The sequence below is a fragment of the Brachyhypopomus gauderio genome, chromosome 12, assembly GCF_052324685.1.
Source record: "Brachyhypopomus gauderio isolate BG-103 chromosome 12, BGAUD_0.2, whole genome shotgun sequence".
Taxonomy (NCBI): Eukaryota; Metazoa; Chordata; class Actinopteri; order Gymnotiformes; family Hypopomidae; genus Brachyhypopomus; species Brachyhypopomus gauderio.
This window is the reverse complement of record NC_135222.1, coordinates 14,274,873-14,299,707: the sequence shown is the minus strand read 5'-3', so window position 1 is coordinate 14,299,707 and position 24,835 is coordinate 14,274,873. Positions and strand designations below refer to the sequence as shown.

General features: G+C 48.5%; 1 protein-coding gene and 1 long non-coding RNA gene across 2 annotated transcripts in view; one reads left to right on the top strand and one right to left on the bottom strand.

Annotated features, from left to right (window-relative positions):
• Window positions 1-235: 235 nt before the first annotated feature.
• slitrk6 (SLIT and NTRK-like family, member 6) lies at window positions 236-10,294 on the bottom strand. Its single transcript, XM_077023223.1, has 2 exons — window positions 9,527-10,294; window positions 236-3,513 (listed from the first exon to the last, which is right to left on the bottom strand). The coding sequence occupies exons 1-2, from the start codon at window positions 9,683-9,685 to the stop codon at window positions 1,021-1,023; spliced, it is 2,652 nt and encodes an 883-aa protein (XP_076879338.1). The 5' UTR covers window positions 9,686-10,294; the 3' UTR covers window positions 236-1,020.
• LOC143527870 (uncharacterized) overlaps window positions 9,916-24,835 on the top strand; it is a 45,941-nt gene continuing 31,021 nt past the window's right edge. Inside the window, exon 1 of the long non-coding RNA XR_013134296.1 lies at window positions 9,916-10,037. This is a non-coding gene — a long non-coding RNA (uncharacterized LOC143527870). The remainder of the gene's footprint in view (window positions 10,038-24,835) is intronic.

Sequence of the window (24,835 nt, the reverse complement as noted above, 5' to 3'; positions counted from 1 at the left end):
ACCGTACAATATATGACAGGTGTGCATTCAGCTGGCATAACACACACTTCATATAAAATGTATTTACATCTCACCAAAGATTAATCATTACCACATTCAAAAGGCACACAGACATATAAATGTTAAATTATCTACAAATATATACAGAATAAATAAATCTCATTTGCACTAATAGAAAATAAAGCTATGGTGCTCTTTGATACAGTAAAACATTTCGATGCTGTTTATGGTGCTCTTACACGGGAACATGTTTTCTTACAGTAAAACATTTCAAAGCTGTTTTCTTCCTTTGTTTTTTTTTTTTGCTTTTTTCAACCAAATCAGACACCCTGCACAATTATCATGCTGAGAGAAAATATTCTGGTATTAATTTACAATATTCAATGCCATTAAACCATCACTGCTTGCTGTCTAGTACAAATCAGTAGCTAGACTCGTCAGATAGACCAAACGGCAGGAGATATTCTCTGGGACTGTGCCTCACGCACAGTATGTCGATTGTCGAGAGCCATCTCTTAAATGGCATTCTGGGTAGTGCAATTCTTTTCTTTAAATTATGACTTGCAGCAGTTGCTGGGACTACACTGTTGCTGAGACACGCTAAAACCTAACTATTACCCCATCACAAGGATAGATGGACAAAGTGCTGGAGAAACGTGACCCGTCCTGCCATGCTGAATGGGAGGGGTTAATGTGTGGCACGTGACATTTATGGCAAATCGTCAGTAATGAACAGAATCAGCAGACTGAAAGTAAACCAGAACAAAACGTCTGTCCGATATGAGGAGTCATGACTCATGTTCCTGCTGATTGGCTCAGACCCATTAGACCTGAACATCCTCTCTCGCCGACGTGCACGCTTCCTAACCAATAATCAGGAGCCGTACCGCCTTGTCTGTTATTTGCAAGTTCACAATGACAGCTAAAACATGGACTAATAAAGGCACTTTAGGTGTAGTCCTGCCAGCCACACATCAGACACATCAGACACATCAGACGCCAGGCTGTCATGGATGTGACTCAGGTAAAAGCTGTGTGGTGCTCGAGCACCTCCAGGTAGTCGGGTTCTGTGTGGAGTTTGGCCTTCAGTTCAAAGTACTCATTCTTAGTCTGCTCCACCATCACCTTCCTCGGCCGGGTGTATGCCAGCGCCTCCATCAGCTTCAGCTCCTTGTGATGAGTAGGACCCGGCACGTCTGTGGCTGGAGGGAGCTGCGAGATGTTTTTCCTGAGGTATTCCGTGATGCTGAGCTGTTGGAGTTCTCGTTCACGCTCCAGGAGGTTTTTGTAGAGGGAGCCGGCGTCGCCCAGTGGGACGAACTCAGCCGGGTACTCGTCAGTGGCCGTGTACTTCAGTGTGGCGGTGGTCAGCGGTGAGCCCCTGCCCCTTTCGGCAAGACTAGGGCAACCGTGGCCGGGCTTCTCGATGTCGTAGTCCTCCAGGTCACGCTCTTTGTGCTGCGAGCAGTAGCTGGGGTTCCTGCACACCTGTACAATGGGACTGCGGGACGCTTCATCGTACATGCTGGCGCCGTGCCTCTCTGCCACGTGGTGGGTGGTCTTCCGTCCGTACATGCTGTAGTGGAGGTGGATGGGGCTGCTCTCGCGGGGTTCCTCTGTCTGCTTTGCTTTGGATTCTCGCCGCCGGCGGTGCAGGACGAACACCACCACCCCAGCGGAGCAGAAGATGACGGTGAGGAAGAGGATGAGCAGGCAGAGGATGAGGACCGAGAGGGGGATGGCCTCGGTGAGCGAGCGGAAGAAGCCGCCAGCTTCACCGTTCGGGGCGGCAGTAGGTTGGACCCCAAACTCGGCCAACGAGGACGAGTACGTGACCAGGCCAGGGCAGAGGACATCGTTCCTGAGACCCCTGAATTCGGTACTGGCTACTTTCCTGGGGCTGTGACACAAGATGGATCCCGTCACCGTGTCCTTTTTCAGCTTCTCGATCCACTGCTTCAGGCTGACCAGGTCACAGGTGCAGTCCCAGGGATTGTCGTCCAGGTAAATCTGCTCCAGGAAGTCAAGCTGATCCAACACATTGCTGACAGGCAAGTGCATGAAGAGATTCATCCTGAGATTCAGCTTGGTCAAGGGCACGTTCCTGAAGATCTGCGCCGGCAGAGTGTTGAGCAGGTTATTGTTTAGAAACAGGAGCTTTAAGTTGGTCAAGGGGTTGAATGAACCTGCCTCTATCTCCTTGATGGTGTTAAATTCCAAATACAAGCTCTCAAGGTTGTGCAAGCCCAGGAACATGGTGGCAGAGATCTTTTCTATTCTGTTCCCATTGAGGTAAAGTTTTTTCAGATTGCTCAAACTCAAGAATGTTTCATTGTCTATATAGTCAATTTGATTGTTTGCCAAATTCAACAACTCCAAACTGTCATAAGTGACAAAGTCATATTTCAGGAGTCTCTGGATCATGTTGCCAGTTAAAATGAGCTTGCTTGGATTCTGCTGGAGAATGCCCAGATCGGATATTCTCCGAATCCCTCTGTCTTCACAGTGGACCAGGAACCCCGCGATGGGATGGTTGTAGCAAGAGCACTGTTCAACACAGGATGTCCTCGGGACGTGAGCAGGGGTGGGAATCTTTGCATCATCCCTGGCATCTGGAATCTGGAGCACCTTTGTGGAAGGGGTGACCACCATGTCCAGAGACTGCGAGGGCTCCTCCAGACTGATCTCAGTGTGGGAAGGACACAGGACGTCTCTCTTCACCTTGGCAAGCATGCTCCCCCGGAGGTGATGGGGGCTGCTGCAGACCACGTCTCCGATGGACGCCTGCGTCCGCATGTTCTCCATCCATATCTTCAGGTGGAGGATCTGGCAGTCGCACACCCAGCTGTTGTCCTCCAGGAGCAACTCAATGATGCGGCCGATGTGCTCCAGGAAGCCCACGTAGGGCAGCGTTTGCAGCTGGTTCCCGCGCAGGTCCAGGTGAGTCAATGGCACGAAGCGGAAAATGTTGCTGGGGAGGAAGTCGATGGCATTGTCATTTAGGATCAGGACCTTGAGGCGGACGAGCTTGTGGAAGGCCCCTGGTTCCACCGCGCGGATGAAGTTGGTGTCAGCCTGGAGATACTCCAGGTTCGCCAAGCCGTGGAACGTGTCCTCCTTCAACATCACCAGGAAATTGCTGTTGATGTGCAGTTTCTTCAGGGACCCCAGCGCATTGAACACACCCGGCTCCAGCTCCTGTATGCTGTTGGCACCGAGATGCAGTGTGACGGCGTTCCTGAAGGGCTCCATGTCATCGGGATGCAGCTCCACCAGGTCGTTCTTGTACAGGTTCAGGTGGAACGGCCTCTCCCACACGACCTGGACCTCCGAGATTTTTTTGATGCTCCTCTCCTCGCAGTTGACGTGTAAAAGTCCGTCCTTCTCCTCACAGGAGCACAGCGTATCACAGGCTCCGCCGAACCAGGCCTTGAGGCTGTCGTTGTCCTGCGACCACACACAAGCGAAGAGAGAACCGAGGACAACGATCCTGGCCAGCATCTTCCCACAGATCTACATACACAGGAAACAGCCAGGAGAGAAAGAGAGATGGACACACTTCAGTTATCACATCATGACAAATGTGACAAAGTCATATGTGAGAGGTATAATCTAATGTAAGCAAAACTGAAATCAACAGTAAAGGTGTCTTTTTGTTTGAGGGGCACAATCACCCTGTCAGCTGTCTGTCAGACTTCCATATGCATCGGCTTAGTAACCTGGAGCTTCCAAATGCAGCCAAGGTTCCAAAGCTGTCCAGAACATTGTTAGTATTTAGCGTGATCTCGGTCATGTGACTGTCATGTCATGTGAGTCTGCCACATCTTGCCTCATCTGACATTAAGTGCAGTTACAGTAAACTCTCAAATTCTTTCTTATAATATTCAATACTGGTCTGCATGTGGGTGTGTGTGTGTGCAACCAGAAGCTGTGTGTGGGCCCAGAAAGGGAGAATGGGGGAGGGTGGTGGGGAGTACAGAGAAAGGGAGAGACAGACAGAAAGGAAAAGAACGAGAGAGAGAAAGAGAGAGAGAGAGAGAGAGAGAGAGAGAGAGATGCATTCATTTAGCCTCTGAACATGATATATAAATTTGTTTGTGTTTCTTTTGCTGTTTCTGATTAAGCAGTACTCTAATAAAAGTTATCTTACATACACACATCCACACACGCGCACACACACACATACACACACACACACACACACACACACACACACACACCCGCAATTATATATAATCCCACAATCCCTGGACCGGCCAAAATACACACACACACACACACACACTCAAACCACAGTGGCAGTATGTTCGATTTGTGAAGAAAATCATAAAAGTTAGAGGTCTTCAAAGCCAGGTTCTCATCACGGACTGGCCAATGAGGTTCAGGCCCCTCTGTATTAAGCATGTGATCGGTCTGTTCAGACACATTTAAAAACCATAATCAGGTTTCATTTCGAATGCTGATTTTCGAATGCTGTATTATTCATGACAGGCGCAGTTTGCCCGTGTCACTGCCAAATTGCTGGTCAATTTAAAAGTAATTTGATGTTTCATCTGGATTTGATTGGCCAACGGGGCCCCTGTGAACATGTGCATTCTGCTTCTCTGGATTTGATTGGCCAAATGGGCCTCCCGTGGTAGCGGGGGCGGTCTCTCCTCCGCTGGGCCGCCTTTAGCACGGACCGTCACGCCCGCTACTGTGCTGAGAACTCCACCCCCATCAAAGGTCCCACTGCAATTGTATTCCAGTTTCATTTGACACAAGCGGCCCGTGTGCTCTCTATACACAGGGCGGTCTTTGATAAATTGTTTTGCAAGGTTCTTTACCCTCCACTGGCCCTCTGCCACAGAGAGAAATCTTTCTCCTCTTTTCTCATCGGCTGTAATATGGTTTTGGGCTGCCGTGGGGTTGAGGACGTGTGCAACACGTCTCCCCAGCACTGAAGGCCACCGTGCCACAGCGTCTCCGGCTCCCATTTCCCCGCTGAAATCGAAGGGGTGGGGCAGACACCCCCGAGCCCCCCCCCCCCCCCCCCCCCCCCCGTCCCCTGGGCCTTGAGTGGGAGATGACACCAATCAAATGTGGGCGTCCGCAATCCTGCCCCAGAGGCTGCGGCACAGGAATAAATACAATTAGAATAAAATGACACGAGGAGAGCGGAGAGGTAGAAACCACCCAGTCCACAGATGAGGGGCCTGATGTGGTCGCCAGTGCTGGGCGGGGCAGGTGGGGGTGACATCACCCGCTGGTCTCCATTAGACTCCGCCCATGCCAGCCTCTCAAGCATGCCAGTGCTAACTCACTAGGAGTCCATTTGTTGCCATAGCAATCCCCAAACCCCATAATAAACCTTTGACGGCATGTTTCTGTGCAAAGTGAACCAGAGGGACGGCAGCGGTTGCTATCTTACTGTGATTGGTCCACAATGTTGTCTTACTGTGATTGGTCCACAGTGTTATCTTATTGTGATTTGTCCACAGTGTTTTCTTACTGTGATTGGTCCACAATGTTGTCTTACTGCGATTGGTCCCCATTGTTGTCTTACTTCCACAATGTTGTCTTACTACGATTGGTCCACAATGTGGTCTTCCTGCGAACGGTCCACAATGTTATCTTACTGTGAATAGTCCTCAATGTTATCTTACTGAGACTGGTCCACAATGATGTCTTACTGTGATTGGTCCACAATGTTACATGTATGGATCACTTACAGTGTATGAATTCCTGCGAGACAAACAGCACTCAGCAGTGTGGCCTCTCTGACTAATTCTGCAGGGCTGCACACGTTTGTTTGAACCGATGTCCAGAACACTGGAATTGACTCTGCACCTTATCTCAGTTTTGTAATCCAGAATGGCAGTACTGTGTGCTGTGCAGTGTGTGTGTGTGTGTGTGTGTGTGTGTGTGTGTGTGTGTGTGTGTGTCAGATCCTGTGCATGCGTTCTGTAGTTGTGATGACGAACTTAATATAGCACCGTGCCTCTTGGAAGGCAGAGGCGCCATGATGATTTGCTGTTGGTGGGACAGGTTGACTGTGCGGTGTGTTCCGAGCTGAAGGTGGGGTGATATGCTCAGTAAACAATTGCTTCTCATTGGAGATTTTTTCCATATTTCCGAGACCCTTTGTGGGGACATGAATGAATAAGAAAACATCTCAACCTCAGGCGCTGCTGTGGACACTCTTCCCAGCATGCCCTGCGGTACGGGACTCCCAGCTGCCTTCATTACACATGCAGCGAGCGCCTCCACCTGAGGAAACTGGCCAGCTAACGAAGCGAGCAGCATGTCCGCTCGGCCAAATACTTTGTCTGCTTCCCAAACCTCGTCAGCCTTGACCTCCGCCCTTACGCATACAAGCTCATACTGTTCTGGGGTGGAGTGGAACCAGCCCCACCTTTCTACGGCACATATGCACCCTAACAGGCTGGTGATTCTGAACACACCTCTGCAGGTGTTTCAAACCTTTGTGTTTATAAGAGGTAGGGTCAGGGTCTGGGTTAGGTTTTAGGTTAAGGGTTTGGGTTAGCATTGAGGACATTATGCTAAGGTTAGGTTAGTTAAGGTTAGGTTAGTGTTTGAGATGGGGTTAGATTTAGGGTCAGAGTTAGGTCAGGGTCAGAGTTAGGGTCATGGTTAGCATTGTGGCTCCTTATAACGTTACGCTGATGTGTTTCAAGGCTTTGTGGATGCACACCTTGGGTTACTCTGCTCTCGATAAACCCACATCCAGAAAATGGGACACCAAGCAAGGAACGGCCCACCTGGCTGTTCTCAGAGGACACAGAAGATTACAAGGAACTGGGGGGCAGAGGGGAGGAGTGGATGGGGACGAGTGGGGGGGGTGGACTGGAGGGGGACAGGTGGGGGGACAGGTGGAGGGAATGGGTGGAGGGGAGGGGTAACAGCTTGTTTCTTTAAATTACGTAAATTGCTAGTTCTGGAGCAGTTTTAACAAAATACTGCACAATGATTAACTAAATATTTAAGAAACTAACCTTCCTATTTCTAATGTTCCTTAATAGGTCTTAAGGAACACACACACACACACACACACACACACACACACACACACACACACACTCACATGAAGGCTGAAAGCAGCCACCCGACTCAGGACTTGAACCCAAGCCCACGGCACCCATTTAACCATCAAAAGTGATGGTCTCCATCACACAGTGACACACACACAATTCACCTATCTGTGAACACAACACACACAAACACACATTTGTGAATACACACACACACACAAACATGCTCACTTATGTGAGAATCACACATAAGTGCACTCACACACACACACAAGCACACACACACATACACACAAACACCCTCACACACGCACACACACACACACACACACACAAACGCACACACAAACGCACACACACATACACGCACACACACAACTGTGTATGGTCTTTGTTTCGGAGGCCCCATCATGGGTAGTATCGAAACATGGAGCCGCTGAAGTGGGGATGTAGTCGCTTGGCCGGTGGACGTGAACGCAGCCAGTCAGATGCCAAGTACGACCACACAAAAACCAGAGCACCTGTCATCAGAAGCAGCCAATTAGGAGCACCTGTCATCAGAAGTAGCCAATCAGGAGCACCTGTCATCAGAAGCAGCCAATCTGGGCAAACTGTGTTTAGGAAGGGGCTGGCATTGCCTGCCTTGGAGCACAAGGCAGACGTCTCCAGAGAGAAAATCTGCACCTGCTAACCAAAAGCAGAGATGATGATACCTTCCTGCTCAGCCCCAACACAATAACGGGAATGGCGTAACTCGAGGGGTGGAGTTCTGAAAGGTTTTACTGTGTGTGTTTATAAGATATTACTGTGTTTATAAATGTGTACTGTGTGTTTATAAATGTGTACTGTGTGTTTATAACACCAGTGTGCTTCTGCACAAGTGAGGACACACCAATAACACATGCACTGCACAACTCTGACCAACAGTAGCATTAGTTCACACAGTGAAATTACACACACACCACACGGGATAGCACAGGTATACACACACCACATGAGATAACACAGGTATACACACACACAACACGGGATAGCACAGGTATACACACATGCCACATGGGATAGCACAGGTATACACACACACCACATAGGATAGCACAGGTATACACACACAGACATCACATGGAATAACACAGGTATATACACACACACACACACTCCACAGAATAGCACACACACACACACACACACACACACACACACACACACACACACCACATGGAATAGCACCGGTATACACACACACACACCACACGGAATAGCACAGGTATACACACACACACACACACACACGGGACACCACATGTAAAATGTTAAATGCTGAAAGCCACTTCAAATATTTGTATAGACTGGAAAGGTAAGTTAGCATAGTAATCTAAACTACCAGATGACTACTTGACACTAGAGAGATATACATGTAGTGGTGTAATTAGTAGCCATCTGGTTACTAATGTCTTACAGCTATCAGATTCACTAGACATTAAGAATGGTGTGTGTGCATGGTGCTGAAACTATGGATTTACTCCCTCGGGATGGTAAATTGAGGTTTGTGTGTGTGTGTGTGTGTGTGTGTGTGTGTGTGTGTGTGCAAGAGAGAGGCAGAGTAAGAGAGGCACTGAGTCAGAGAGTGAGACGGGAGAGAGAGGCAAAGAGAGGGAGATGAGAGATAGAGAGAGAGAGAGAGAGAGAGAGAGAGAGAGAGAGAGATGGCAAAAAGGGAGATTTGGCGTGCTGCAAACATAAACGTGGGCCTGTACTGTGTTCCCCCAGTGCTGTCTAGGAGTGTTTGTGAGCGCCGTTTACATGAGTGGACCTTCGCCAAGTAAGAATGTAAATAAATAAGTGAAGGGCTATGGCGGGTGCCCCGTGCCCCTGACATACAGGACATGAAGCATTTTAATGTATCACCATTCGCCTGCTAGCGCGCTGCACGAAAAACCACCCGCACCAGGAACAGGACAGGACAGCGTTACGATCTCTGTAACATCTATTAAAACTGATTTCGATAAGTAACGATATCTGCCATATCAACTAAAATAGTTGCCTTAACATTTACGGCATCCACTAAAGGCAGTGACACGACGGCTATAACTGCGTCCTGTTCCCCAGTGACTATATTTTAACAGCTGTTTACTCGCTTTGCTGCGTGACAGCGAGCTAATACAACTGTTTTAAGTCCGTCGTACCGCAAAGTTGCCGGTAAGCCACCCGGTCCTGGCGCTCACCGACGTGCAGCAGCCTCGCGCAAGCTCACGCGCTCCAGCCGAGTCGCACCGTACGGTAGCCAACGTTACCGGACACAGCACCAGCAACATTACTACTACTACCACCACTATTACTACTACTAGCATACTACTACTAATGATGATGATAATAATAATAATAATAATAATAATAATAATAATAATAATAATAATGCGTTTTTGCGTCTTATAAATAAACATAATGCAAACACACGACTATGGAGCATTAAAGCGCAGTGGAGCGACTCTTACCCAGCGCGAGTGTAGGGAGGTAATCCGATCTGCTACTTTATTCGTGTTTAATGAATCATGCGAGCATATAGAGTTTCGCCCCACTAACGCCACTTCTCTGCGTGCAGAAGTTCTTCCAACGTTTCCGTGGCGAGGTGAAACGCGGGGTGTTAAAGGCATCACATTCAGAAGTCCCGGGTCGTTATCCACTACGACGCCGAAGCTTGCAGGTTTGTGTTGTCCCCGCGTGCCCGTCCCGCACGCGCCCTCTTAGATCGGTGCACAATTCAAACGCAGCAGTGATCCGTCGTGCAGCGCAGCGCGGTGGTCAGAGTGGCGGAGACTCGATCTCCTCGGCGTCCGCTTCTGCCCGCTGGCCTGAGAGGAAGAGCACGAGAGGAAGAGCATGAGAGGAAGAGCATGAGAGGAAGAGCACGAGAGGAAGAGCATGGTTTGGAGAGCTCGACTTCACGCCTGCTCCTCCTTCCTCTGTCTTGCGACAGCTTCAATAGGACAACTGCTTCATGCAAAGGTAAACGCGCTCTGGCATATAGTCGAAGGCGATAATCTCTCTCTCTCTCTCTCTCTCTCTCTCTCTCTCTCTCTCTCTCTCTCTCTCTCCCTCTCTCTCTCTCTCTCGCTCGCTCACTCGCTCCCTCAGCTGACAAAAATACCTGCCTAATTTTGACAGGAGAGATCGCCTGAGGTCCAGTTTAAAGTCTTGTAATGTGTAGCCTAATGTTAGCAGCCTTTATGCCAGAACACTACTTTGTCACTACTTTGTTTCAAACTCTCATCTGTGATTATCAAACCTTAAAACCCAAGACCGTTTTTTAAATCTATATATTTTTTTTCCCTTACATTCCGAACACAATCTCCCTGTTTCTTCCTAATGGCAAGAATCAACTCTGACAATAAAGTTCCTTGTGGGTTTTATAACATTTCCGAAGCTATATTTGCAGACGCCTTTTGCCCCAGTGCCCCGGGAGTGTTTTGCATGTGTGCGTTGTTGTCAGTTTGTTTGTTTGTTTGTTTATGTCTAAAGTTGACCGCATACAATACGTCGCACGCATCTCTCGGTCGTGACGTCATCTTTCTGCAGTCTCCCGTACCCAACAGACCGTGCCGGTTAAGCTGAAGTTTGGCTGTCATGTAAATTGAAGGTTTGAAACATTTTCTGTCAGAAAATGACATTTAGTAGTTGATGGTTCAAGGTCTTTGTGTTATAGGTGGCAAAGAAAAAAACCTTTACCTGAAATTCCAACCTATAACCGTCTTTGTGCCGCCCATTCATTCCTTTCCCGCCTACACATTTCGCGCTCACTGTTCTGACGTCAAGTGTAGCGTGCCCAAAGACAAACAAACATATACAATGAATATGACCTATAAATAAATAAAATAAAATCTAACTATTGTTGTTATTAAATGCTGAAATCAACTGAAACACAAACACATCAACAAACACATCAATTGAAACAGGCTAAAACAGTGTAGTTTCGGTTAACAATGTAATTTCACGCACTGTAACATATGTACAACTGTTGCAGGACGAGAGATGTCTGAGGTTGAGGAGGGAACTGAACTGTCAGTCTCAGTACTCAAGACTGAACCATCAGTGTCAGTACTCAGGACTGAATTGTCAGTCTCAGTACTCAGCACTGAATAAGCACATCCATCAACAGAGCCACATGGGCTCTACTTATGGCACGTGCCACAGAGCCTGTAGCTTTAATCAGCTTAATTCAGAAGTCTCAAGTTGGTCGTCTCTGTGGATCAACACATGGACCGATCCTGAATAGTAGGAGACCATGCTCATGGGTTTCCTCTGCACAAATTCCAGCTTCCTGGTCACCTGGTTTCAGATGACCACCCACCCTACTCGTCAAACTGCTGCACATGCTACAGGTTTGGGTGTTGTTGGTTTTCACAGACCTTCGCTTCCTCTCACACATACTCACTTTGTCTCACTGTAATTCAAACAAAGGTCTTGGTGAGATTGAGTTGTAAGATTGAGTAACTTCACAGCCAGAGGTGCTCAACGCCACTACTACCTGTCTCTGGTGTGCCTCATGTGTGTATGACAGGTCCAACTCAGATCCGCCACACCTTATCCAGCGAATCAGTTCTTTGTGACTATATAAACGTGGGAGTGAGTGGTTCAGCTAAACTTGGAGATTCCTAGTGTGGACCTGAGAAATTACTGGTGCTGGAATGTCTCATACTTTACAGGCTGAGACACGAAAAACAATGAAGACGAACAATGTGGCTTCTTTTCTTAAGGGAAAATAACTGTAATCAGACATAGTAACACATACAGTTCAGAGTTGTCAGTATTTCAGAGCCTCCAGAAATTGGAGCTGATCTTCAGTAAGAATGTGGAAGACAGATGCACCAGTGGCTTGGTTGGTGTGTTTGTACACCACCTGAGGTCTAATAGAACAACATAACTGATATGCTATAGTGTGTGATCAGCCATATGCCCTGAAACACAGATACTGGATTGTTAAGAATTTAGAACAATTTCAAGTTTGCAATTAACTGTCATGATCATGAAATTTCAGCATGAGCTTGAGACATTTAATATCTTACCGTTATCCATTGATGTAACGATCTGCGCTGGGCAGAACATGGAGACGGACACAAACGCGGAGGAGAGCGAGATTTAATACAGGAAATTCCAAAAGCAGAGTCGTAGTGGCAGGCAGGGGTCATAACGGGAAGGCAGTCCATACAAGAAATAACAACAGACATACTCGGACAGATAAACCAAACACGACGGGGATACACGGAACAGGCAGGAATGCAGGCAGCGGAAACAATACTCACAACCAACAGGCAACAAAGCACAAGGCACGAAGTAGACAAAATCACGGATCACACGACTGGGGAATGACGGGACTTTATACATAGAAACTAACTAGGGACAGGTGATGGCAATGACACTGGGCGTGGTAACAAACAAGGAAACACGAAGACAAACGAGCAGGGCGGGACAAACAGGCAGGGAACACGGACATGAGGGAACCCAGAGTGACAGCTACGAGAGGGGGCGTTGCCCTACGTGACAGAACCCCCCCTCAAAGCGTGCCACTCCGGGGCACGCAAGGGCAGACAGGACAGGGACAGCGGACACAGGACAGACCGGAGGGACAGGACCAGACAAAATAGGACGGGGGACCTGGGACACGGCAGGGACTGGAGACAGGGAGACAGGCCAAGAGCTGGGCCGGGACACGGCATGACACGGGACACAGGGGGGCAGGACAGGGCCAGGGCGAGGCACAGGAGCAGGACTGGACCGGACAGGACTGGGGACAGACACTGGAGCGGGGCCAGGGGACAGGGCAGAGGTAAACACTGAGGCAAACACGGCTTGGACGATGGTGACGGGGACAGGAACAAGGTGGGTAACAACTTGGGGAACAGACACGGGGACCGGGACAGAGACGACACCACAGGAAACAGACACAGGAACAGGAACATGGACACGAACAGACACAACCACGGGGACAGGGACCAAAACAAAACCAGGGACGGGACCAGGGAGCAAGGGGAACACGGGCAACGGAACATAGGAGGTACATGGCGGAGCAGGGGGAACACAAAGTCCATGCCCAACAGGGGGCAGCACAGTCTCTTGGGGCACAGGCGCGGCCGGGCGGCGGGCAGCGGGCACAGGCGCGGCCGGGCGGCGGGCAGCGGGCACAGGCGCGGCCGGGCGGCGGGCAGCGGGCACAGGCGCGGCCGGGCGGCGGGCAGCGGGCACAGGCGCAGCCGGGCGGCGGGCAGCGGGCACAGGCGCAGCCGGGCGGCGGGCAGCGGGCACAGGCGGAGCCGGGCGGCGGGCAGCGGGCACAGGCGGAGCCGGGCGGCGGGCAGCGGGCACAGGCAGGGTCCGCTGGCGGGCAGCGGGAACAGGCAGGGTCCGCTGGCGGGCAGCGGGCACAGGCAGGGTCCGCTGGCGGGCAGCGGGAACAGGCAGGGTCCGCTGGCGGGCAGCGGGAACAGGCAGGGTCCGCTGGCGGGCAGCGGGAACAGGCAGGGTCCGCTGGCGGGCAGCGGGAACAGGCAGGGTCCGCTGGCGGGCAGCGGGAACAGGAACCGGCGTGGACGACCCCTCCTGGGTCGCGGGGACAGGAACCGGCGTGGACGACCCCTCCTGGGTCGCGGGGACAGGAACCGGCGTGGACGACCTCTCCTGGGTCGCGGGGTCAGGAACAGGCACGGACTGCCGACGGGCAGCAGGGACAGGAACCGGCGTGGACGACCTCTCCTGGGTTGCGGGGACAGGAACAGGCACGAACTGCCTACGGGCAGCGGGGACAGGAATCCGAGGTGAGGAGATGCACTCGGGGGGCGGAGCCACCAAGCCGACGTTCTCGGGGGGCGGAACCGCCATGCTGACGTCCTCGGGGGGCGGAACCGCCAAGCCGACGTCCTCGGGGGGCGGAACCGCCAAGCCGACGTCCTCGGGGGGCGGAACCGCCAAGCCGACGTCCTCGGGGGGCGGAACCGCCAAGCCGACGTCCTCGGGGGGCGGAGCCACTATACTGACGTCATCGGGGGGCGTGTCCGCCAAGCCGACGTCCTCGGGGGGCGGAGCCACCATACTGACGTCATCGGGGGGCGTGTCCGCCAAGCCGACGTCCTCGGGGGGGCGGAGCCACTATACCGACGTCATCGGGGGGCGTGTCCGCCAAGCCGACGTGGCTTGTACTCCCCCCCAAAAAATACTTGGGGGTGTCGTGATGTATAGCTGGCGGGGTCAGCGGCGGTAGGTCCTCCTCCTCAGGGTCCTGGGTGAGCCTGGAAGAATACACAGACACAGAAGCCCCTCGGCGGCTCTCTCTGCGACGGCTCCGCCTCCTCTGAGGCGTCGGGAGCTCGCAGACGCCATCGAGAGCCAACCGAGGGTTAAGCAAATGCCAGTCTGTGCACTCAATCCGTCTGCCTGCGACTTGTACTATAGGTTTCTCCTCCCTATAGTGATCAAGCCGGGCAGACACGTAGCGCTCAACAGGAGTCTCGACGCGAAAGCCAGTCGAAACCGAAAGTGACTGGGCTTTCGTTGGTGCGCGTCGAGACTTCCGTGTTCCCACAGCGCCAGGGGAATTTCTGTCTCTGGTTCGTTCACGCTGCGATATCGGAGAGTTGAACTGGACCGAACCAGTCAACATCTCATCACCGCGATTAAACTCACCAGAGTCTCGCTCCCTCGCTGTGTCCTTGTAAGATCCGTGATTATGTAACGATCTGCGCTGGGCAGAACATGGAGACGGACACAAACGCGGAGGAGAGCGAGATTTAATACAGGAAATTCCAAAAGCAGAGTCGTAGTGGCAGGCAGGGGTCATAACGGGAAGGCAGTCCATACAAGAAATAACAACAGACATACTCGGACAGATAAACCAAACACGACGGGGATACACGGAACAGGCAGGAATGCAGGCAGCGGAAACAATACTCACAACCAACAGGCAACAAAGCACAAGGCACGAAGTAGACAAAATCACGGATCACACGACTGGGGAATGACGGGACTTTATACATAGAAACTAACTAGGGACAGGTGATGGCAATGACACTGGGCGTGGTAACAAACAAGGAAACACGAAGACAAACGAGCAGGGCGGGACAAACAGGCAGGGAACACGGACATGAGGGAACCCAGAGTGACAGCTACGAGAGGGGGCGTTGCCCTACGTGACAATTGAATACCTTTCCTTAATCTATTTATCTCCGCATCTCCAGATCAGACCTGTTGTGGATATACAGTATATAATCCTTGTGAATCTTGGAAACTGATTTAGGTAGAATGATTTTGGGTGTATCATGGTATCATGTAAATATCTTCAGGAATATGCTCAGTGAACATATCTTGGGTGCACCTGAGGGTAGGTTAGGTTAGGTTACCTCTAAAGAACACAAGGAGCATGTGTGTGCCACAGTGTGGTTTTGGTAACAGAAAACCACGACAGCAACCAGGATAAAGGCCATGTGCAGTTTTTGTAGAGTAATTGGCAAAACTTACAACAAGCTTTCCAAGGATGGAGCAGTGACTCATGTTGAACTCAAGCTGGAGCCAGTGTCTAAATGTGTTTCCTGCAGGCTTTGTGTTGCTCATGTCAAGTCTGTTTTTGGAGTGTCATGTGACCCTTGCGTGGTGCAGGTAAGCACACGCGTGCTTTTATGCTGATCTCAGACCAGGCTTGCCTCGCATGACCCCAAACAAACATCTTTAACGGAGCAGGTGGAGCAGAAGTGATAGAACCCTAGACATGGATGCTGGTGTAGACTCCCTCACATGCGGTTTGCCATGCGGTTTGAAACCACTGTGATTGTGGCGGGTGCGGTTTGAAACCACAGTGATTGTGGCGGGTGCGGTTTGAAACCACTGTGATTGTGGCGGGTGCGGTTTGAAACCACAGTGATTGTGGCGGGTGTGGTTTGAAACCACGGTGATTGTGGCGGGTGCGGTTTGAAACCACTGTGATTGTGGCGGGTGCGGTTTGAAACCACGGTGATTGTGTGCAGTTTAGGCAACTGGCCAAAGTTTCGCTCTCCACTGTGGTGAAACGGTGCCTCCTTTCACAAACACCCACATGAATGTGCTCAAATGGTGCCAGTTCCTACTGATCTGTGAGCAGATATATTGTTTCTTCAGATGATGGCTATGGTCCTCCTGAGACAGGGCAAGCTGTTTCTGGATCAGCAGCATGGAACTGAATAAGCATATCTCTTATTCCACAGTGTAAGATAATATGCAGCTCTTTCAGTCACAAACTCATGTAACTACAGGCCCTTACTTGTTGTCGGCATCATTAAAGAACTGAGCAGAAACTCGCCAGATGTTTTTCACTGGTGTGGATTTGTGGATTTTTCGAATCTGCACAAGTGAGCATAGAATGAATACAAAGTGTTAATAATTAATGATTTGCCACCTGCCTTATGTAATCTGCCCGTCCACCTCTGCATTGTCTTACACACTAATAGTATTCTGAACAGGTTTGTCCTTTGTTTGAAATGACAGCGTTGGGTCTGTAGATGGGAAGGAGGATACCACACACACATCATTTCAGTTGTAAACAAAGCCGGTGGAATTTGAGCTGACGTCCGTCTTGGGCAGCACAACACCAAGCATGAGACGCCCAGTCATTACCCACAATTCTCCTGTTTCCACCACGTGCACTAAAGGCGTTTTTTGATGATTTTTCTCGCAAACGTATTTGTTGTTGCTATACTACAGTAGTAAGTGTGTTCGGCTGCACAGCTACACTCTTTAACTGTGCCATATACATTTGTGTTGTCTCAGATACTAAATAATTCAGCTGAGCGGGTTTTATCTGGTGTTTTGGGTTTAAGACCACTACACTCGTGTTTGTCAGCAGGAGTGAAATATCAGAGCTCTCATTTCTTATCTGAAACTGTCTGTTGCTTGCACTGTGATCAATAAGTGCAGTAAATTTCATTTTCTGATATCTATCTCCATGGAGACCCACGCCCCTCCTCAGGCACTCTTATCGCCCTTTAAATTAATTGGACGTTTTTATTTTATTTTATTTTGTTATCACACTAACAGATAAGGAAGAGAAACATTGGTTTGCTTTGATCCAGATGATTTGACACAGCTGATCATTTTGCTGATAGTGGTTTGCGTGTGATGGTATAGGTATGCGTATAGGCGTAATTTACTCTGCTGACTCAAAAACGCGATGGTTTGATTCTCGCAGTGTACTTTTCGTGAATCCTGAAAGTCGAGCCAAACTTTTTACACACAAACACAGAGACCTTCCCCCCAGCAGAGCGTACCAGAGAGATCACAGGAGAAGCCGACGGTTGTTCCACCACCGAGCGCTGCTCCGCTCGATCTCCCTGGTGATAATCAGGGCAGTGGAGCCCCGTGACACCGCCGGTGATGCTGGGGTCACGGCCACACACTGCGCTGTGTGTGTGCACTTATTAAGACCTGGATTGTGTGCTGTTTGCCCTGAGCCTGGGTAAACACCCAGCACAAAACGCCACTCCTGCCACGTAATCATTTGATGGCGCCTTAGAAGTGGGAGTGAGTTGCCCTCCGCACCGGAATCAGCCCGATGTGTCACCGTAGGACAGATGTGCAGCGCCGTGCTCTTCCGTCATTGTGTAGGTGCTGGTTTCGGATTAGAAATGAATGTGCTGTTTGCCAAGAGCTCAATAGCTTTGTGAGCTTTCTGTTTACAAGGTGAGTGCTGCACATGGGATTGGGGTGTGGTTGTGGGATGGGGGTGTGGTCATGGGATGGGGGTGTGGTCATGGGATGGGGACGTAGGACATGGGCTGAATAGAAGAGAGAGGACAGTAAGTCTGTACACTGATGTAGATGAGAAATCACACAGATGTGGATCAGTGTTTAAACACACACACACATACATAAATGCATAAAGACACACACACACACACACACACACATACATAAACATACACGCATCCATGCACACACACACAAAAGCAAACACACTCTTTCTCTGTCCAGTTTTGGCAGGTTTTAACAGACCATAAATCTGCAAGTACATTCAGACAAAAAACAAAAAGCAGAACACACTGAATGCAGCACAATCACTTAACATTAAGAAATATAGAGTTCCATTAAATATGGTCTTTGTGGAACCCCACATGTCTGAAGCACACAGAACAACAATGATAAATACTTCATGAATGGTAGATTGTATATGGTAGAATAGCTCCTTCCCCATACTGCACTCCTCCCCCACACTGGGCTCCTCCCCCACACTGGGATCCAACCCCCACCCTGGGCTCCTCCCCCACACAGGCTCCTCCTCCTCTGCATGTTTATCTCCCATCAAACCCATGGCTGTTTCCTCTGCCCCTAGCTCCACCCCCAGCCGTAACACCATCTCTCGATACAGAAACACCAGCGCTGCCCTCGTGACTGGAGTCAACAAGAACACTCAGAGCTGAATAAAGCTTACAGGGTCATAGGAGGTGTTCTTTGACCCAAGAGATGACAGCAGTGGCAATAGTGTGTGCAGCAGCATGTACAGTAGCGTGTACAGTAGCGTGTACAGTAGCGTGTTCCATGGAGTCGTGTGGTAGGCTACATGGTGAGATACTGTAACCACACAACCGAAATGTAATGTGTAATGTACTTCCCCTTGCTGCCTTAGGAGAGTCGGACTCCAGTCATGTCGGTAAATACATCTCAGCATCATATCTGTTCAATAGAACAGACACAGCGTTTGAATTGGGGCACACTGCCCCCTGCTGACTGCAACGGGTAGTAGCATCTACCCCATCAGAAGCCCAGCAACCGGATAACCAATTCCCTCCACTGTAAATGCAAGCCATTCATATATTTATTACTGCAGTTAAACTGAGCAGTAAAAGCTCCTTTATGTGGCTGAGATGAGCTGTTTACTCACTCTTATCAGTCATTATTCTACATAAGCCATTTTTAATTAATGTTCAAGCCCTTCTGAGGATAGTTCTGATTATTCATATTCTCTTGTGTGACTAGGTGGTGAACGTGTGTGTGCTGGGTAAACATGAAATATAATGACTCAAATATATTAGAAATGTGTCAAGAGAAAGGAGGAGAGGACTCAAATATTGGCTTTGCGAAACAGGTTTTCCGCCAGTGCAGCTTGGGGTAATAACATTCTGAAGATAACAGCACATACACAGCATACAAACACTCTCGTTTACCAAGAGCCTTAATAAACAAACACGCAAGGGACTCCTACGTGATCGAAAGCTGACAAATGCTAACCCTAACCTTAATACGATGAAAGGTATCAAAGGTTAACCCTAACCTTAATTTACCCATGATCCTAAACTGGGGGAGAGATTCATACCTTGTGTCGTGCTTAAAAACGCTTCCAGTCCACAGACACTTAAAGCCCTCTAAAATATGTTGTAACAATTGGGTGGGGACGGGACCAGGTGTTTCTGATGGGGGAGGAGCTCGTCACACAGGTAGTGAACATGGCAGAGATTGACAGGGCACTCTGATTGTGGATTGGAGAGCTGCCATAAAACACATATCTAGTGTGTTTAACACATTACTATTAATCCCAAATACAATAGTTTGTCCCAGAGTATTTAAAATAGTAAGTACAAGAAGAATTCATTTTCAATTACTTTATCAAAACTGAAAATAATTATTCCATAATTCCATCTAACACCTAAAAACATTGTTTTAGGCATCTTCTTGAACCTTCTTATTTTTAAATCTAAATGCCAAATGTCAAAATAAGGTCAAATCTGCCCTTTTATTTATTTCGTGATTTTTTACTTGGTAGTTTTTTTTATGTTATTATTTGTTTGTTTGTTTGTTTGTTTTAAGGAGAGCTCTTTAAGATTTTGAAACATGTTAAGTGTTAAAATGTTGAAAAGTGTTACACTTTTGTGATAACAATAATAACAGCAATAATACTATAAAAATGTCATCATTATTGTTATTATTTTGAGGTTAGTGCAGTAACTGCTCTGTTACTGCCTATTTCTGATTGGCAGACGAATTGAGACTAATCCCGCTGCGTCCTGATTCACGTTTACGCTGCTGATCCAATTTCATTTTGCAACATACCGAGTGAAATCAATGGAACGTAAACGCAGCAATGGCGGATTCAACATCATTGACTCTTCTCTGTTTGAATCTCTCTCTCTCTCTCTCTCTCTCTCTCTCTCTTTCTCTCTCTCTCTCTCTCTCTCTCTCTTTCTCTCTTTTCTCTCTCTCTCTCTCTCTCTCTCTCTCTCTCTCTCTCTCTCTCTCTCTCTCTCTCTCTCTCTCTCTCTCTTTCTCTCTTGCTCTCTCTCTCTCCATTCATGAAGGGCCCAGACTACAGCAGGTGCTCTTGTGCTTTAGCGCGAGGTTCCTTGTTTTCCTCCCTGGCCGTGGACGTCCTTCCCTTGTGCCACCAGCGGAATATTAATGATTGGGTCCCGGGGTACAGAGCCCAGCTGCTACATGTCCCAAACACTCCCGCGCGGCGGCTCTCGAGCTCACGACTTGGAGTCCCGGCTTTGGCTTGTACTTGACGTGCCATTTGGGTTCCCAGGGACGCAGGGTTACGACCAGGGACGCAGGGTTTACGTAAAGCACTTTGCGATAAAAGTGTTCGTTTAAGGCTTTGTTCTCCTCTGGATCTTGGCCATATGGATAGAGTGAGCTAGTTATCAACAGGAGAATTCACAGGCCTTAGAGGTGGAAGTGTTTCGTCTCAGAAAGAAATAAATAACACAGCAAAAAAATTAAAAATCTCGCAATCGATGCCAGACACATGACGCCTGCTCCGCGACCCAAGAGCACGCCGCCCCTCTTCACGAGCGGACGCAAAGCCGTCCAAAGGTAACGAAGTCGCCTCATTAGCGTAATAGGTCTGCTAACGAAGGAGATATCCTTGCTCTCATAAAACGCCAAGATTTGTCATCTTATTATCCAATGGTGCCTGCTACACTAAGAAAGTCGGATGACTTTATTAAGTCGTGATCACAGAAACGAAGAAAACAGGCAAAGATGCTCACGCTCTGTTACTGTGAAATGAAGTCATGATTTTATTCAAGTTTAGTCAGGGATAGGCCTACACTTGTGACAACACAGCGGTGGGTTTGGGAGGTAGAGAATGCGTATGCACACAAATTAAATTCATTAAGCTGAGCTGATATATGGCCTGTTTGAGGGTGAAGGTCTACAGCCTAGTCCTCTAAAGTTTGCTCTAAATGGAGACTAGCACATTTTCAAACCTCCGTATTCAGCCTCCGTTTCTGTGTGTCGGCCGCCCTGGTCCTCACGCTCGTGCCCTCTGGCGTGTGTTCCGTGGGTGGCTGGATGCCTCGCGGCGTAATTATAGCCGCTCGCCTGAGGGAGGGCCGCACCACAGCCCACGCGCCCGGAGAAGAGTGTGTAGGGGGCTGAAAGAGAGAGAGAGAGAGAGAGAGAGAGAGAGAGAGAGAGAAATGGGGTGGGGGGGGGTGCTGCCTCTGTAGCACACAGCAGTAGGGGAAGAATTCCCCTATAAACAAAATAGTGGGCTTTGTGTTAGCTGCAGGGGGCCACTTATACACTGAAGTTAAGATATGTGCTGACAATAATAATAATAATAATAATAATAATAATAATAACATGAAAAGTTTACCAGTTTTACACAATGACAAAAAGCAATATTATGTCAAAAGTGTGCTTTATGCATAAATGTGAGTTTTTTTCTGAAGTATACCCGTATATCCTACATTCTCATATTCCGGCTTTTTTCTTTCCTTTTTATACTGTAAATAGATTTTACTTAGCGTGTATAAAAATGTGGTTTGCACTAACTTCTGTTGCGTATAAGATCCACCGAGTGAACGTGCGTGTGCCGCGTTTCTCAGGCCTTCTCGTCACATCCGCTGTTGCCTGTTTTGTTGCCCTTGGAGATGATGGATCACTTGTTCCCTGGGTTGACTGCTGTAGCTGCGTATGGCTGTCCGTGTCGTACATACCCTCTGGATAGCCTCTTTAATCGCTGGTGTTTACGTGCATCTTGGTTCTGGCAGTAATGTACGCAGTGACGTTGATAAGAGCTTAAAATCTTAGAGCGTTTAAATGAGATTATGTTTCATTCATTCATTCATTCATTCATTCATTTGTTTATCTTTCGAGAAAACTATTGGGAGAAGACTGTCAGGTAGAGAGATTTGTGTCTGCCTCTATAATTTTAACGCTAGCTCAGCACTCAGTGATTTGGTGAGGGTGAACACTAGGGGGCAATGTTGACACACTCCTGAAAAAGTCAGAACTAATGAAACACTTGCTGTATTAACACAGGCAACCTCTTCATCTCGCAGCCCTTAGACATCAATAAAACAACACAATTCCAAAAAAAACACTTTGTCATAATTGTCTGTGTAGTCAAAAAAAAAAAAAACAGTGGTGTAGTCTCTCAGATAAGCACATTTATTCAATGCCTTGACCTTCAAAAGTAAGTTTGACTAGGTTAATAACACTGAGGATTTTAAACGTCTCGACCGTTTGCATCCCACAGACGGATAACAGTGCATCGGTTACATCCCATGTGACTCGATAGTGAACCCATGTGACTCGATGTTGAACCCATGTGACTCAGTGACAAAACAAACGTGTTGCTATGAATGTTTATCTCAGGAATGAATCCACAGGCCAGACTAGCATCCACACACACGGCACATCAGAGCACAGCTAACGAACCATCGCTTGTGAGAACAGTGTAGATAAGGTTTTGTGTCACACCCCAAAGGCGTGGTGAAATGGTGAATGTGCGGTGAAATTGATTTGGCCTACAAGCTCCCCTTCTGCATCTAAGCAGGTTTTCTCAGGGAGGACGAATAGCACCTGTCCCTCCAGGTTTACGCAGTCCCACCCCGCGACCCCAGTCCCCCGTCCCCTGTCCTCAGTCCCCTGTCCCCAGGCTCATTTGTCCTGTGGGGACTCCACATGCCCACAAGGCCCAGAAAGCTGTTAACATTTTGTCATTTGTCAAACAATAATCTGAACAAAGCCAAACACACACACACCACCAACATAAAACACAGAACTCCAAAATATGAGGTTGCTATGGTGACTGCTAGCTTTGATGAAACCAACAGGGATGACAAAATTCTTTATACAGGATTAACACATATACCTATCTCTGTTCTATGGGATTAACACATATACCCATTTTTATTCTATAGGATTAACACATATACCCACAGATGGGGTAAACATACACACAGGGTGTTCTTTACATTGGAGGTGTAAACACACATACACACAGGGTATTCCTTACACTGGAGGGGTAAACACAAACACAGGGTATTCTTTACATTGGAGGGGTATTTATAAATCAGAAGTAGACAAGCAGTAAGAAAGCAGGTCAGGCTAGAAGGGCGTGTGTGTGTTGTCAGAATTGCACTAATTTATTTGAGCAGCCTCTTCCACATGCGTTGTCAGCGCTGGTTTCATATTAGCGCTGCACAAAGCATTCGATCCTCCTGAAGGGGATTAATCCGCCCCTCGTCCCAGAAAACAGCTGAACCAAGTTCATCTGCAGGACTTCAGCACACACACGCAGCACTTTCGAACACTGAAACGTCCGGAACGGGCCTGCGTAGTTCATCCGTGCTTTTGAGCCCTTTGTGTCCACTGTTGGGTTTCACTTTCAGCACATTCTCCTGTCTTAGAGGCAGTGACCGGTCCGGACGGTCCAGTCCAGTTGTACCAGTCCAGACGGGCAGATCCAGACAACATCTGTCTGTTTAAAAGCCTGGAACAACATCATTCACTACTTATAACCAGGAAGCATTCATTCTTCATTATTATCCATTCTTACATTTGAAAGTGCTGCGGAGTTGTTTGTTAATCTTTATGCAAATGAGCATTATGCATTATACAAAAAAATAATAATCACTAGCTAGCCTATAGAAACAATCTCCCCTCTGGTTCCTCCTGCATATTCAGAAGCTCCTGCTGATGAAGGACCCCAGTCTGAAAGGCCCTGTTTGTCTGAATACACTGGGCACTGGGTACTTCACTGCAATTCTGAAAATATATACACATATCCTCTCCACATATGTATATATACACACGTATACTGGGGTTCAAACTAACTGAACTTTACCTGGATACTGACATGGGTCCCTATTAGAGATTAAATGAAACTATATAAGCACCTTTTGTTAGATATAACAAGCAGATGAAGGGGGAAGATGCAGAACCACTAGAGAAGGCCGAATTACATCTGCCAACGTGTCCCTACGCCTTGTTAATTAGATCCCAGTGCCTTTTATAGCAGTGCTGATAATAATGAAACTGCTCAGCCGGTTTTGCTTCATGAGCTCGAGCTGACGTGATCGAATGTGGGACAGAAACGCAGGAAACACAGAGCCAAACAGTGGCGTAACACAGCCAACAGCAAAACGATCGCTGTCCCTGTTTCTGGGAGACGTGGAAATACGGTTTGGCAGATGTATGAAAAACACAGCCTGCCAAGTGTATGTGTGTGTGTGTGTGAGAGAGAGAGAGAGAGATTCTAACCAATTTGTATTCTCTGCTTTGCAAAGCGACGTGTCCGTTTTTCCTCTCTGTGTGAATGGCCCCCTAACGACGTCCGTCATCTTTGCAGCGCATAACTGCACAAAGCAAATGTGCGGCTGAGAATCGTCGTCGTCTAACAGCCGAGAAACGGAGGAGCTGCTTTTCACAGCAATGAACTGTTCCTACTCTTTTCCCTGGCAAATAGCAGTCGTCCAAATCACGTGTAATTGCAAAGTTGACCTAAAAAAGGCTGTTGGCCAATGGAAAATTTTATGCATCGGCGCAAAACAATTCCAGTATCT